Source organism: Portunus trituberculatus, chromosome 49 (genome assembly GCF_017591435.1).
Source record: "Portunus trituberculatus isolate SZX2019 chromosome 49, ASM1759143v1, whole genome shotgun sequence".
In the NCBI taxonomy this organism is placed as follows: domain Eukaryota; kingdom Metazoa; phylum Arthropoda; class Malacostraca; order Decapoda; family Portunidae; genus Portunus; species Portunus trituberculatus.
The window spans coordinates 4022956-4039065 of record NC_059303.1 but is presented as its reverse complement, the minus strand read 5'-3'; the positions used below and the strand labels follow the sequence as shown (position 1 = coordinate 4039065).

Genomic DNA, 16110 nt, shown 5'->3' with positions numbered 1-16110 from the left:
GAGTTGTCCCGGTAGGTATGAGGGTGAGGGGGAAGACGATGACTCGCACTACCAGGTAACACTTACTATCACCTTGTTTTAGGCAAGGCTTATAATACATGCATTCCATCCACAACTTGGCATTCAAGCTTAGTCTCCCCTCAATATTTTTTCCTTGCTTTTCTATTTTCCAGGTTTTCTTGTGCAGCTGGTGTCATTAGTTTTGATAGTGCTTAACACATGAAAGATTAACATGTGGAGGTTACCTGTGACAGTTAGAAGGCTAATGTTTTTGTTAAGTGTTATTCATTAGGGAGCAAAGTGATATTCTCTCCTTTATTATATGGAATTGTGGTACTATTGTACTCATACAGTTGTACTAAACATATTAGTTAATTATTTGTTAATCCAAAAGGTTGCACTGTATCAGTAGACCACTTTTAGCATTAGTATTTGCACCTTTAAATATGATGAACTTGGAATCCCCAAGCTAAAAGCTTACTGGCTACAGATCCACTCTTCCCCTGCCATCCATTATTAAGTGTAAAGTAGGAAAGCCAGTGTAGTCAAGAATCTGTAAGTGGTACTTTTCATAAATGTGTAATGATATACCAGATGTACATTAAGTGCTGTAAGCTACTTAACCTTGTGAAATATTGTAGCCAAAATGTAGTGTTGATTCAGATTTCACATGTATTATATTATGTGATGTGAATCTTTAAATCTCAAGAGGTGATTTAGGAGAAGCACAAATCATACTTTTATGCTTATTATTTGCACAAAGTAACAGTGTAAATAACTATGCTTAGAAAATGTGTACATGCTTTTGCCTAAGATATTTTTTTGGGATTTTAAACTTATCATATATATTCATTAGTACATGCATGGTATATTGTTTTTGCATTTTTATATCAATTTTTTTTTTTTTTTTTTTTTTTTTTTTAGTAAAATTTTTACAATTTGATCAACAAAACCCCTCCATCATCAGCCCCGCACACATGTCTGTGGTGCAGGTGTAATGTTGTGATGCTGTTTCAGGCGTGGAAAACGTGGGGGCGGCACAGCCTCGGGCGGTGAAGGGGGAGGAGACACTCCCACCAGCAGTGAGGCCTCAGCAGGGGGAGCTGGGGTGGGGGAAGACAGCGTCCCCCCATCCTCAGCCTACAACACTCCCTCGGCCTCCCTAGCTGCCCTCTCCTCCCCAGCTTCTGATGTCACCCCGTCCCCTGAGGTAAGGAAGCAGACGCCTCGCAGGGCAGTGCACTGGGGGGCAGATGGGACACTGCCATGCAAGGGAGCATTGTTCTTGTGTAGCTTAGGGTTTATATTGTAAAGCTGTGTTGATATCATGACCTCAAACTACCACTACTACACTGCTTGAGAAGTGATATGATTGTAAAAGATCGACAGTAAAACCTTGCTCCAGTTCACCAAATGCTGTCTGGGAATCGTTAAATAGTTGAAGTCAAAGAATGGTTACATGCCAACAACTGGCAATTTAGTTTGCTGCACCTCATGCTGAACAAGAAATAAGATATTTATTTAGCATGAAAGATGTCGTATGGTACTTCTCTAGATAGATTACAATAGATACAACACTAATTATTGATTTATTGTTGTTATTATTATTATTATTATTATTATTATTATTATTATTTATTATTATTATTATTTTATTGTTGTTGTTGTTGGTCATTTAATAGTGGCATATTTGTTTTTGTTTAATTAAAGGCTTTGGTAGTGAAATCTAGAGGTGCATTAACATACATCAACTGTACTGTCACTTGTTTTTCCTTGCTCTCTAGTTTTGAACTCTGACAAACTGAAGATAAACTAATTTTTACAAATATGTATTGAAGTCCTTACGAGCTGAACCTCCAGTATATGAAAGCTTAGAACATTCTAGTTGTACGTCTCTTAAGATTAAATTTTAAGTCCAGCATTATAGTGACAGTCTTCACTCTCTTCAGCTAAGATTGGCACTACGATTAGCTGTTTAGTTAAATGGATATGTGCAACATGGCCCTTTTGAAATTCTAGGGACTCTACTTTTTCTTTCATTGTCATATAAGAAGCATATGGAGTCTTTCACCTAAATGTGCACTGCTATTTTTGTAACTTGAGGTCTGAGATATAATTATTTGCTATTAGCTTTGATTAATTTCTCTCCCTTCTAATTATACACTGAAATCCAGCTGTATGAGTTTGTCTAGTGCATGGTCTACTTTAAGAAACTGAAACAGAGAAAAAAATTAAAGATGAATTTTTAGACTTTCAGGTGGACAGTTTTGCTAATAATTCAAGAATGAGATTATTGCTAATGTAATGCTGTAAGTAATGAACTAAAGGTGACATCACCATGATCTTGATGGCTTTAGGCATAGTCAGACCACCATGACATCAGCTAAGAGGTCAGCAAATCATGTAGTGTGAGCAGGGTGGCTCAAAAGTGAGCAAATATGATGCTCTGTCTATCACTAGCTTGGAATGTTCCTGCTTTAAAGTTGCTCAACGTATTATGCAAGTAGTATAAAGAAAAGCGTGATGAATCTATGATGTGTTTTGCTCATGATAACCCACCCACTTTAGCATAAAGTCTGGTAAGGTTTTACTGTATAGTGAATCTTCCTGAAGCATATAGATATATACATATACTGATTACATATGCTTATTTACTGGTGTTTCATCAATATGCATTTTTAAAGTAAATTAGTGATTTCCAATTTTTTGCATTTTTACTAAAATGTAAGTGTATGCAAATGACAAAATTCAGTAAGACTGTTCAAAAGACAAACATGGAACACCAAGGAATGTCACACTGTCCCTCACACTGGTGCCAGTGTTCCAAGCCAGCAGTGGTGCTGTGCTCCGGAATGTGCATTTTTACCCCCATTTTTGTAAATATGTATGTAGATATTTTTGAACATACATGTTAATTGCATTTTATGTGCTGGTGCTGTACCAATAAGACTCACTCAATGTATATATGATGAATTTTTTATGTTTATCTGCCAAGTGTGCCAAACCCAAAGCTTTCTACATCTCTTGTGCACACACACACACACACACACACACACACACACACACACACACACACACACACACACACACACACACACACACACACACTGTTTTATTATCCTGAATATTACTTTATTTCTTTTAAACTTTTCTTTCATACTTTACACATTTTCTTGCATTTCTCATTCAGTTGTGTTTTCTGTGTACTTGCTGTTGACTGTCAGCACCTAAATTGGCATGAAATGATGTTGTAATGATATGAGTATTTTTTCAGACCTAGTATCTATTTGTACATCTATCAGCTTCCTTTTTTTCTAGTTTTGAAAATATACAAGAATATAATTATAATGAGCAAAAAAATAGTTGATAAAAGATGAAAATAATAAGGATCAGTGCAGCACAGGTCACCTTCAGTAGTCCAGCATCAGTGGGACATGAGGAGTGCTGGGTGACCTGTGCTGAACTGCCACAAAATTTTTATTCATTTATTTTTTTAAAGTGGTTGAGTGGTGTTTGCTGATTAATGAATTTGCACTACACTTGTCTTCACTTAGCACATTGTAATACTGGGTGTGTCTGAGTTCATGTCTTTTTTCTGTATCTTTCTCCCTATCTCACACACACACACACACACACACAGTTTCTTTTCTAATGTAATGAATGCACTGAGCAAATGTATTTATTTTTAAGAAAAGAAATAGAAACTCATATAGCAGTGGTCCCTCTTGAATGATTTTGCATTTGTATATAGAAAGTAAAAGCCTCAAACTAAGTACTTTATTTCATTTACTCAGAATGTAAAAGAACATTACTCCATTCTCACAGGTATTCAATGTCTTCTAAGTTGATCAGTAATGAGTACATCCTCCACGTAGATTGGCTAGTTTCACATTACATTTTCTTGACACAGTTGTTGAGTAACAGTGTAAGTGTATGTCTGCAGTGCGACTCACCCCCCACCCCACCAGTTGTGCTTGTTGCTGGTAGCTTGACCACATATCTTTGCAGCACCCCACACACCGCCTGCTGGAGGTGCCCTCGCCTCAGCACCCCACCTCCACCTCCACATCCACCGTCTGTCAGGATGTGTTCCACACTCCGCCACACACGCCGCCCACCCCTCAGAACCACCCAATGAGAAATAACCATATCAGCCAGGCCCACAACGACCGCCCACTAACAACGACTCGATATCCGCCCAAAGACTCACGCAGCTCCCAGTGGCCAAACACAAATCACCTGACCCAGAATGGCCATGCAGGAAAGCGTGGCCAGCCATGGACGTGACCCAGTAGTAGTGGTGCTGGTGTGACTCTCCTGTCTAATGCGCTAGCTGCTGCTGCACCCATCCCATGGCTCCCTCTATAGTAGTGTTGTTCTTATCTTGAATATTTTCATTTCTTACTCCTTTATTATTGAAGAAAAAAGAAGAGTAATTTCTCATTTTCCAGGCCATTCGCTAAAAAGTGGATAACTTCATCAGTGATTCATGCACCTGCGATGCAATTCGAACAACTGCCAAAGTGCAAAGGTGCAGGATGTGTGCCACGTGATTCCCATAGTTGTAGTGAGAATCATTTATAAATCAGAACAAAAGTGACTGTGACAGGCTGAAGCACCCATAGGGCTGAACCAGTGTCTCATGTGACAGCCCCATGCCCGGCCGCAGCCCGATATGAGGAAATGGCAAGGACCACATGGATGCTGTGATGTAACCATGACATGAGTTGTTGCAGTGATGTGCACCGCCACTCTGAGGCAGTAGTGATGATGTGAACAGTTTTGTTACTGTTTGAGTGAACACTGTTAAGCACAGGAATGTTTTGTTCCGAATTAAGAAAGTTTTCATATAAAATCTAATCACATTAATGCAATAATATTAAAGTGTTTCATGTATGTATATGTATATAAATATATTTCATTATGCTATGATTTTATAAAGCATGCCATCATTTTATATCATGCAGCAGATATTTTGCTGTGCATATCTACTAAAATTATTGACCTAATGCCAGTGTAGGTCTTGAGTTTTTGTACAAGAATTTATCACATTTTAATTTGATATTTTCCTCAGTATAAATACCTAAATTAAGAATGTCTTTTCTCATGAAATGTGTCAGGTATCATTTAATCACTCATTGCCTGAATCTACTTTGCCCCTTTTCTGTATCAGTTTGTGTATTACCAGCTGGAACTTCAGACACAAAACCAAAAATACATACTGGAAAAAGAGATCATCATTATATATACTGAATATACATGCACACACTAAATGAATAGATAAGCAAATTCAAATACTGTATACAGGATGTAACACACACTTTCTGTGGATATTGGTATTAAAAAAAGAAAGTGCACATTATTTTAAGTGGAAAATTTTCTATGCACATATGCATTCTGAGGATTTGTTAAGCTATGGCATGAAATTTGAGTGTGGCTGGATGACAAATACAATGGCTGGGCCATGTTGATATTTATGGCATAGAAACACCATGTCCACATACTCTATCTTACTGTAAGTGCATGTGACATTTTTAAGCTTTTCCTGTCAAAATCATGCAATACAATCTAAATATTCATTGTCACCATCTTGGCGTGAAACTGCAAATGATTGATTATCAGTCACCTAATTTCCTGCTAGCTTTACTTATTTCTCCTCCATGCTTGGGCAGGCAAGATCTTGTGTAGCATATTATTCATTTGTCATTAATTAAAGCCATGGTATCATTCTCCTGTGTTTATCAGCAAATCACCTCTTTCAACATACTCATTTCATTACAGCATACAGTAATACAGTACTACTCTGAAACCAGTAGAAATGATGAATGAATAACTCAATATTTTACCATCAAACATCACGTTATCATGTCCTGCCAAGATAACAGGCTGGCCGCTGTTACCTGGCCACATTTAAATTTCATCCCACAGCTAAACAACACCTCAAAATGTATATGTGTAAAGAACATTTTCTACTTAGAATAACCTGTACTTTTACTGCTAGCAATATCTGCAGAAACTTGTGTTATATCCTGTATAATATGTAAACGGATTTAGTTTAAATGTGATAAAATCTACTCGCGTAATATGAATTTGATCAGCTGAAAGCAATTGGTCATATGTGCTTTAAAGCACTGTAGTGTACAGGTAGGAAGAGATAAGGAAAAAAGAGCCATTGCTGGATGAGTAGTTCAGATTAACTGATTAATCTCAACATCCGATAGATCTCAACATGGCTTTGGCATTCATCACAGTTAAAATCACCTTTCAGATATTCGTTGCAAAGGAGGAACTAGCAGAATTATCTTTTTTTTTTTTTTATGTGGAATGATCAACAAACAAAAAGTTGCTGGAAGCCTAAAACTTCATGACTTTCTATCATTCATAACATATAAATTTTTACCATTCATTAAAAATTCCAATTATTGTAAATATTCACACTTTTATTGAAAATATACCTATATTTTGATCACCATTTGTACATATGTTTCCTTAATATATATATATATATATATATATATATATATATATATATATATATATATATATATATATATATATATATATATATATATATATATATATATATATATATATACTTGGTTGAGTGTAGATCTGCCAAAGTGTAAAACATAGAAGTTGGAGAAAAGCCACAGTAAAATCACCATTTCTATTTAAACTCTTGTGATGTTTTGGGAAAAATTATGTTTGTCCCAAAATGTCACCAGAGTCTAAATAGAAATGGTAATTTTACTGTTGCTTTTCTTCAATATATATATATATATATATATATATATATATATATATATATATATATATATATATATATATATATATATATATATATATATATATATATATATATATTCTGTATATGCCTGTAATTTACTTTAATAAGCTTCATGTGTATGATCTCAAGGATATATTTTTGAAAAATTGTTGACCTGAATACTGAAAAATGTGATACAGACAAGAAATTTGTATATTTTTTACAGTATGTACCTTTACATAGGTTCTTGTTGATGACATACAGTTGGTTATGATATGTAATTGAGGGAGACTTAGCAATACAGCTCATTGACACTCGTACTTGCAGGAACCTCCCGGCCAGGTTAGATTTATCAAGCAGTGTTCAGTTTTTGATTGGAAGTTTTGTAAGCTAGTTTAGCTCAAAAAGCTCAAAATAATTGAATTTATTTTGAAGAGTTGTTCAGTATCAATGTTTTGCAACCCCATATTTATACAGTACAGTACTTGTAACCCTCTTGTGATAATGACATTTCTGAGAAGGGATCACAGTAGTTGCTGCCATCTTAACTAGAAATGATGAAGTGTTCTTAAATACATAAGATTTATGACTCATGTGATAACTTTCATGTTATGCACATTATCAAAAGAATAAGTAAATTTCACATTATGTAAGAAACTTCAGTAAAGTCGGCAAGTGAATATGAGGGAGTGGGAAGACACAGCCATGACAGAGGGACAGGCAGAGTTTGTGTACAGTCAATATTCTTCACTGCTCTTTTACTTTAAATAGTTCTCAAAAAAAAAAATAATCTGAAAGGAAGTTTCAATGTAGAAAATATGCAATTTTTATGAGGCTTTCATCATTCTATGATACATTCCTATACAACATATAACTCATAATGATCTCATAATGATAGCTTTACTCTGCATAACACCAAAGATACATTAGAGTCTGTGATTACATACTTTTATTTAGTATGAATATTTTCTCTATAGTTTACAGTTATGGGACTCTGTCTAGCATTTGAGAGGACTTTAAATTTGTCTGCATGCGTAATTATGTACATTTCTGTTCTATATCTTTTCTGTATAAAACATTGAGGAATTTAGCCATTATAACTCCCATCAGTCCCAACTTATTTGTTTTGATTTGCATTAATGGTGTTAGATTAAGGGAGAAATATACCTTTGATGTTCCAGGATGTTTAGAAGTCTTGATTACAAATAGAGTGATGCAAAATTTGCACTCTTGTCAGTGGCCTGGTGGCTGCTGCAGAACATATGGTGCATTCACAACTGTCCAGAACAAGTGATTTGCTCATTAACAGATAAACATGTACAGCAACCTCTGTATTTTATAACATAGGTAAATGTATGACATCAGTAGAGAACCATTGATTTTTTTAACAGGTGTGGCTTTTAGGGAGAATAATGTCAAAAATGAAGGATAGTGAGAAGTTCTCTTGGCATTCTGTTGTAGTATAATTGATGCTGCATTCCATCTCAAGATGACTATATAATCCAATCTTTACTTTCTCTCAGTATATGGCTGTATCTTGTTTGTTTCTACAGTTACAATGCTTTCTTTCATCTGAATCCATGACCTCTACTTGGAGATCCCTAGTTCCTTGAGTGTACCAGGCAGCATACACTCCAGTAGTCCACGATGACCAAGTGTAGAGAGCACAAGGGGAGCTTCACCCAAGTGATGCCAAATTATATGTATCATAAAGAATATATTTTTGTAGACAGTATGGCAATAAGAGAGAGTACTACTCATGGCCTGTAAGAGAATGTTTCATCATTTTGGTATCCTATTACTTCCTCTTTAAGTGTACCAAGAATTGATAGGCTGGCAAGTAGGACTGATTTTCTGTGTTCACTTATACTGATTTATGTTGTCTTTATTACTTCTAATCTTAATTTGAAGAACAAGAACATGTAAGGACATTTGAGCTAACAGGGGAATATTATCAGCATATTGTGTTACTGGATGTATGTACAGCTCATAGCAGGCATGATGCAAAGTCAAAGGCAATGTAATGTTTGATGTTGATTTGGCATTACAATTATTTTTCCATTCAGTTTTAAGTAAGCATATTGCATACTTATGAATCAGTTTCTCTCAGTAAGCTTGGAAGTTTATATTTGGCTTGAGAGCTGATGACCCTTCCCACAATGTTGCCTAAACCAGTGCAACTAAGACACCAGAACACCAAAAGGTTGCTTCTTATGGCCACAAATAGGAGACAGTCAACAACTGACTGACTACCTGATCTGCTTTGATGCTGGAACATGTGATGAAATAAATCTAAGAAATCGTGTGTAGCTAAATTAAATAAATATTGGCGTATTGTTTTTTTGATTCTAGGCATGATTGTTTGCTCTGTGTGTACCATATATGCTTCATCACTGGTAGGCTCATGCATTATGTGAAGTGGGCAATAACAGTAGTGGTAACTTTAATGAGTAGTCCATTCTCCCAAAATTTTATAACTTAGAAATTAAAGTCAGCTATACTATTGTGTGCAATTTCATAGCTTCATGAAATCCAGAATTCCCAATAAGGTAGAAGTGAACAAAATTTCATGATTCTAGTATGTTTTGTTTTTCTGCAAATGTAGATGCTACAATTGTGTTCCTGCAGCAGAGTAGCCTGAGCACTCCTTACTTCTTATTGCTCCACTCATTATTTTATCTTGCTGGATTGTTTAGGGAGGAATGCATCTTGATAAGTCAGCCACATCAAATTCACCATGATGTCATCAGTCGAGTTCTGCATATCGCTTACCTTACTGTCCTTAACAGCATCCAGTACTCAGGCCAGTTTGTATTTAACATATCTATTTTATCTTGATACAGAGTATATATTTGTTAACACATGACATCATTCTGGTTACTTTATATTGTTCCAGCTGAGTGATTTAAACTTTCCTTCCAATACATCTTTGTCGAGATTTGGCTCAGGTGTCTCCCAGTGGTGAAGGAACAAAACATGAAGGTTCTTGTCAGTACATCTCTGGCGGTCCTCAAGTGGTTGCTGTTCCCTCAACTGCAGGAAGGACAACTCTTTCATTGTACATACCCTTTTGCCACGTCAGCTGTCTGTGCCATGTCCCTTAGCTACCTTGCTACCCAAGAGGACATATCTAATATTGAAAGCCACTGGGGGAGGCCCACTCATTGTATTCCACCAATGGGAATCTTCCTGTTGGGTGTATGCAAGAAGTTTTTCCTTTGATGACATTTTGATGGTATCCATTGAAATGTTTAAGTTAGATTTCTCTAGGTTTCCCTTCCTAGGTATGAGTATGTCTAGCCAGGTTGTCTGAAGGGTGCCTAGGTAAGGCTGCCCAGGATGGCCCTTCACCACCTTTCATCTGATTCATGAAGTCCTGATGCCTACCAAGTAATGTGAAAGCAATGTGTCAAAGTGAGTTGGTACAGGTGGATGTGGAGACACAGTGCAGCATCCACTGTAGTTCAGGTGACATGCAAAGCAGCAGGCACTGGGCAGGCTCCTGGTGGGCACCAGGCACTGGACAGGCTGCAGGCTGCAGGAGTGACGGCAACAATTCCCTCCAGTTTTTATGGGTTGTCAGTTTTGGTACAAATCTCAGACACATTAACTTGTTCATGTCTGTTTTACCAATGCTAGATAGCTTCTTTTTGCTCTCAATAAATCATGAAACACATCCGTTCTGAAGACAAGTCTGCATTTTATTTTCCTCTATTCATTATGTATTATTCATTAGAGAAAGTGTATATATACAGTGGTACCTTGAGATATGAGTTTAATTTGTTCTGTGACGGAGCTCATATCTCGAAAATCTTGTATCTCAAAAAAAATTTTCTCATTAAAATGCCTCTAATCCATTGCAGCCTCTCCAAAAAAAAGCACCCCTAATTTTCTTTTTGTTTTTTTACGCATTTTCAGGTATGAAAAAGTATTTATAAATAATAATTATTGCATAGAATCATAATAAAACAACAAAAGATAATATAAATAGATAAACTACTCATAAAGTATATTTATCTTGGAAGGTGCATTCCACGGGACGTTACCCTACCACATTCCTATATGGCCACCCACAGAAGATTGGCTTCTCTAATAATCATAGAAGAGCTCGATGACGATTCTGTAAACATTATTAATTGAATAAATGAAGTTTTAAGAGAGAGAGAGAGAGAGAGAGAGAGAGAGAGAGAGAGGACCTGACCTTGGCATTGGCCATAATATTATAGGTGGTCACCTAAGACGCTGTCTGCTGGAGGGGCGCCGCCGCAGCGCCCCTCAGAGGGAGAAAAAAATATATATAATAATTTGCGGTGCTCATTGGCCATCTCCCTTTGTGTTCTGTCTTGAAAACAACAAATAAAATAAAAGGAAGATATTAACAAAAAGACATGTTCGTCACTTCTGATGTAGTCACGTGATAGTACGTACATACGCATATGGGTCAGTGAGGACTGAGTCACGTTGCACGCAGAGCAGAGGACTCGGAGCCAGGAAGGAGAGAGTAGCTTACAGGTGGTTTGTCAACCTTATGTTATTTTGTCGAAATGAAAAGGCCAACCAATACCTCCGCCGCCCAGAACAGAAAAAGAAGAAAAGAAGAGGAGGAAAAGAAGGCCAACTATGAAGGTAACGTCGTGTCATCTTTTTTTATGCTGTTTTTGTGAGAAGCAAGACGTTTCAGTGTTTCAGTTTGCGGCGCCTAAATGAAAATCCATCCATCCAGTGTTTCAGTGTCAAGAGTGGGGGCACCTAAATGGCTAGGGCCGACCCAGAGAGAGATAGAGAGGTCGTACCGACCGGCGTTGAGGTTTGTTTACATTTTTCCCCACCCACCACTCGAGTCCGTGATACTGTAATAAGTGTCAGTGGAGGAGGAAGTGGGGAGATAGGAGAAATTTGTTTTGCCTTTTCAGTTACGTACACACGCATACTTTATCAATTCATGAAAATATATGAAATAACAGCAAAAGTTTATTAAGTGTTCTTACCTTGGAGACACGTTTTCAGCTAATGGTAGTAAATGGTAGAGAAGGGAGGGAGGAAAGGATGCAGACACCATTCACAAATTAACATTAAACATTAATTAAAACTACACCTCCTTTAGATAATAAAAAAAAAAGAAAAAACGTTCAGTAAATAGTGTGAAAATGAAAAAAATAAATAAAAAATAAAAACATTCATGGTGCATGAAATCCACGGGAAACACGTAGACACTAGCTCAGCTGAGGCTGGACCAAGGAATATACAGAGAGGAAGTTGTGGTGTGGGTTATGAAAGGTACAGCAGAAAAAAACATTTAAACATTTCCATCGGACGTACTATTCCATCACAAATATGATATTGCCATAAGTATGGAATCCCTAAAGCAAAACATTTATCTTTCGGATTCATCAAGAAAAGTAACGTACGTATAAGGAAATAAATCCTGATTTAACAATTCACGACGTATACATGCACTTGTGGACCCTGGAGTTAGAGAATACCACAGAATGTCATTTAGCCGCTTTTGGCTGTCAGTCCACTGGCTGGCTGTAAAGGTGGGCACTGGGCAGGTTGAACAGATGGGGACGTGGCCGTCTGCCGCTGGAGGAACGGTTATGCCCCTGCGGAATGGTGCAGACAAGATCATGTCATAAAAGTGTCCCTTTTCACAGCATATCCGTAACGCGTACGGTTTAATTGGACTTTATGATTTATTCTGTGGCACATTTGATAATGTAACTGTAGGTATGCTCCATTATAAATTTAGTTCTGAATTTGTATTCTTAGAATTAGACATAGTCTCAAACTATCCTATTAACATGATAGCCCATATTTTTTCTGTTTAATAATGTGTTTTATATCTTTGGTGGAATGTTTCTACCGTTCTTTTTTTTCTGGTTATATATTATCATACTGTATTTTTTTTCTTTGATAACAAAGTTAAACCTTTTTTATTTAAGTAATTCAAGATTATGCTCTAGGATGGATCCAAAATTGTGGTAATCTTAAGTTAATATATGTTGTCGTCAAAAAAAAAAAAACTATCTCTCTGTCTACCTAAACAAACAGCTATCCGCCAAGATGTCTTCTCCAGTGATGATGCTGATGCTGTGGGTGCACTTCTTTTGGCGTATCGGAAGAGTTAACAGAAAAGAAAATGCCTGTGGATATGTCCCTGTGCAGACAGACGAAGATTCGAATCTTCAAGTCACTGATGATCCCTTTCTTACTCTACGGTTGTGAGACATGGACGTTGAACACCGATCTGAAGAGACGAATTGATGTCTTTGGTACCCATAATCCTTCGCAGGATTATGGGGTACCGCTGATATGACTTTGTATCAAATCAGCGATTGCTCCATGAAAATGATTCGAGGCTGATTACCAGCATAGTCCGTCAATGCCAACTGAGACTATATGAGCATGTGGCACGCTACCCGGAAGCCGATCCTGAAAGGGATAACCCAGCATGGAGGAGGCCAAGGGGACGTCCACAGAACTTATGGCTGCGGCAAGTCGATGCCTCCTGCTGGGAGTTACTTGGCACGGGAAGGCGTGACCGCCTGGATTGGCGCCATAGAGAAGGCGAGGCTACAGTCTGGACCATGGGTGAGGCGACATGCCCCCGGCGTTTGCCTCATCCACCTCCCCCCCCCCCATGATTGACGATTGATTGATACGTCCCTGCCTAAGTAGAAGGAAAGAAAGGTGTGTACCACACTCTAAATTAGCCTACATTTGTCATAAGAAAATTGTTAATTTTAAGAAGATTAAAGCACAATTGCGATCAGATTAAATCCTGACAAGCATTCAATCCTTACCTCCAACAATACCCTGCATTGAGGGAAACAGTTTTTGTAGAGTGGCAGCTATTTCGTCGAACGACGATTTGCACAAGCTTTTTTTTTTTTTTTTTTTACTGTATAATTCATTTCTGGGATCCTAAATGTGTGCTCTTTTTCCCTCACCAACTCTAACATCTCTCTATACATGGAGACCATTTTCAATGCTTACTCCGTGACGTCACGACGTAAATAAAGTCGCAAATCGACTAGCAAGACCAACATGTTGGTTTTGTTTTGAGATTGCTTTCTGCAGTCGCTAGGCATCAATTGTAAGTCGGAAACTCTACATATGTAAAATATCAGTCGCAAATTGGCACGTGTGAACCCACCTTAACCCGGGCGTTCCCATGTATTTTTAATGGGTGGCTGGTGGTGGTAATGTTTTGGCTGTATGGGATAGAGGCAGCAGCGTACCAATAGCGCGCTGGCTTCTCTTAATTTTGCGACATCATGCCACCTTCTCAACCTCCTTGATTATTTCATAGCCCGGTCCCACATAACTATAGATGAAATACGAAAGAATCGAGGATGCCAATTTTGCTGGGTTCCAGCCGTCCGCAAGCACCCGCGGCAAAAATGCACTTTTTTCCGCAATACTGTGCGGATGTGAACCGTATGAATTACACATGTATTGAGAATGTGTCGCTGATGTATTACGAACAAAAGCGGAAAGCATTGTGGAAGCCGTCCGGGGGTCAAAAATATCTTCATTTCAGGCCGGATGTATTGCGAGTATTGTGGGTATAAAACGGACACAGTGCGGGAAAATAGCGTATTTTTTGTGTATGAATTGTGAAAGGAGTGCGGACGCATTGCAAACAAAGCGAAAGAATAGCGAGCGCGTCGCGGAGGCATGGATGATGCAGAACGGATGTATCCCGGAGACGGCGGATGCACTGTGCGTGTCTGCCCACTGGAACTTATAGTCTGAACTGACCATGGCCAGCAGTATGATGCTGAAGAAGCCCTTATAGTTGTAGTATTCAGAGCCTGTCTTGGGGGGAGCTTTGCATGCGACATGCTTGCCATTGATGGCCCCAATGGTGTGGGGTAAGTTCCATCTCTGCATCCATTCAATGGAGAGTTGACTCCATCCTTCTTCAGTGCTAGGGCATGTGAACTGCTCATCCAGGTACTCCTCCAATATAGCCTGACAGACTTCTCTCACAACTTTGGTGATGGTGTTGTGTGGCAACTTCCAGCCACACGCCATGTCCCTGTATTTGGTGCTTGGCCTGGTGAGTCTTGGAGTTAGCCTGTTTAGCAATTCATCAAACATGGCTGGGGACATCCTCATGAAATTCTGGAAGAAACTTGGATCCTCATTTCGCAGCTCCACCATCAGCTTATCGTAAATCCCCAGCTCCAATCTTCTGCCAATCAAAGGTCTGACCCAGACCGATCTTGACTGTCTTTTTTGTCTTCTTTCCTAGAGCACTTGCAAGAGTTGTGCAACTTGACTGTTATGTTGTGGGTGAAAGCAACAATCAGACGGCATCTTTGTGAGTCCATGGTATATAGGTGTATACTCCTCCAGAACCAGATGACAATTTGAGTCCAGTTCTGGTTCACTTTATATACAATCTTGGGTTACCGTTATCCAATCGCTATTGGTTCACAAATTATACGCCATGTATTTAGAATGCATTCATATAATTGCTAGGTATGCTATACATTCGGTATACATGCACGATACATATGCTCCCATTCCGCTACCAACACGTAATTATCCGGGAGTTGCGGATAAAGGCCGAACACAGCGAATAATAGTGGATGTATTGCGTATGTATTGCGAATGTATTACGAATCCCATCCGCAACCAAAATTTTGTGCAGTTTAAAATTCTGGGAGCGAAAGAAACACCCAGTGCGGATGCGAATGCCTACCAATTTCGTGCGTAATTCAGTCGCAATTCACCCGCAAGGCCTGTGGGACCGGGCCTTCAGATCCTACCTGAGAGAGAGAGAGAGAGAGAGAGAGAGAGAGAGAGAGAGATCCTCATTTCTGCTCATTGCTAACTGCCCCTTTTGATGTTTTTCTGTCAATAAACCATTTGAATTTGAATTTCCTCATTACTGAATTCTTGTTTAGCCACGCTATTGGTCAGAGAGAGAGAGAGAGAGAGAGAGAGAGAGAGAGAGTATAATAAATATGGTAACGAATAAGGCAGCGTTTCTCAACCTTTTTGCCGTTGTGTAACCCTTCAAATACATGACATATCTGTACTGTATATTTCTCATTTAATGTGACGTCAAATCCGCTGGGTGGAGGAGCTGCGAATTGGGAGCCGGGAATCGAGGCGAGCACGCGGGACGGTTTCTTGAGGACAGTGCCGCAAGTTCGCTTTAATTGATATGTTTTTTTTTTCCTGGTCAGAATTAATAAAAAAAATCTCAAGGAACAATAATTAAGCGAAATCATAAAAATCAAAGTGACATCCCGGGATCAAGACTGGCTGCTGTAGTAGCTGTACCGCCCCATACCCCCACGTGTGTGTTAACTTGCAGTGTGTACTGC

The 16110-nt window shown here is 38.4% G+C and overlaps 1 protein-coding gene across 1 annotated transcript in view; it reads left to right on the top strand.

Annotated features, from left to right (window-relative positions):
- Window positions 1-6500, top strand: part of LOC123499059 (slowpoke-binding protein-like) — a 124245-nt gene extending 117745 nt beyond the window's left edge. Inside the window, 2 exon segments of the mRNA XM_045246653.1 lie at window positions 1018-1210; window positions 4009-6500. Coding sequence (XP_045102588.1) covers window positions 1018-1210; window positions 4009-4287 — 472 coding nt within the window. The 3' untranslated portion in view covers window positions 4288-6500.
- Window positions 6501-16110: the final 9610 nt, after the last annotated feature.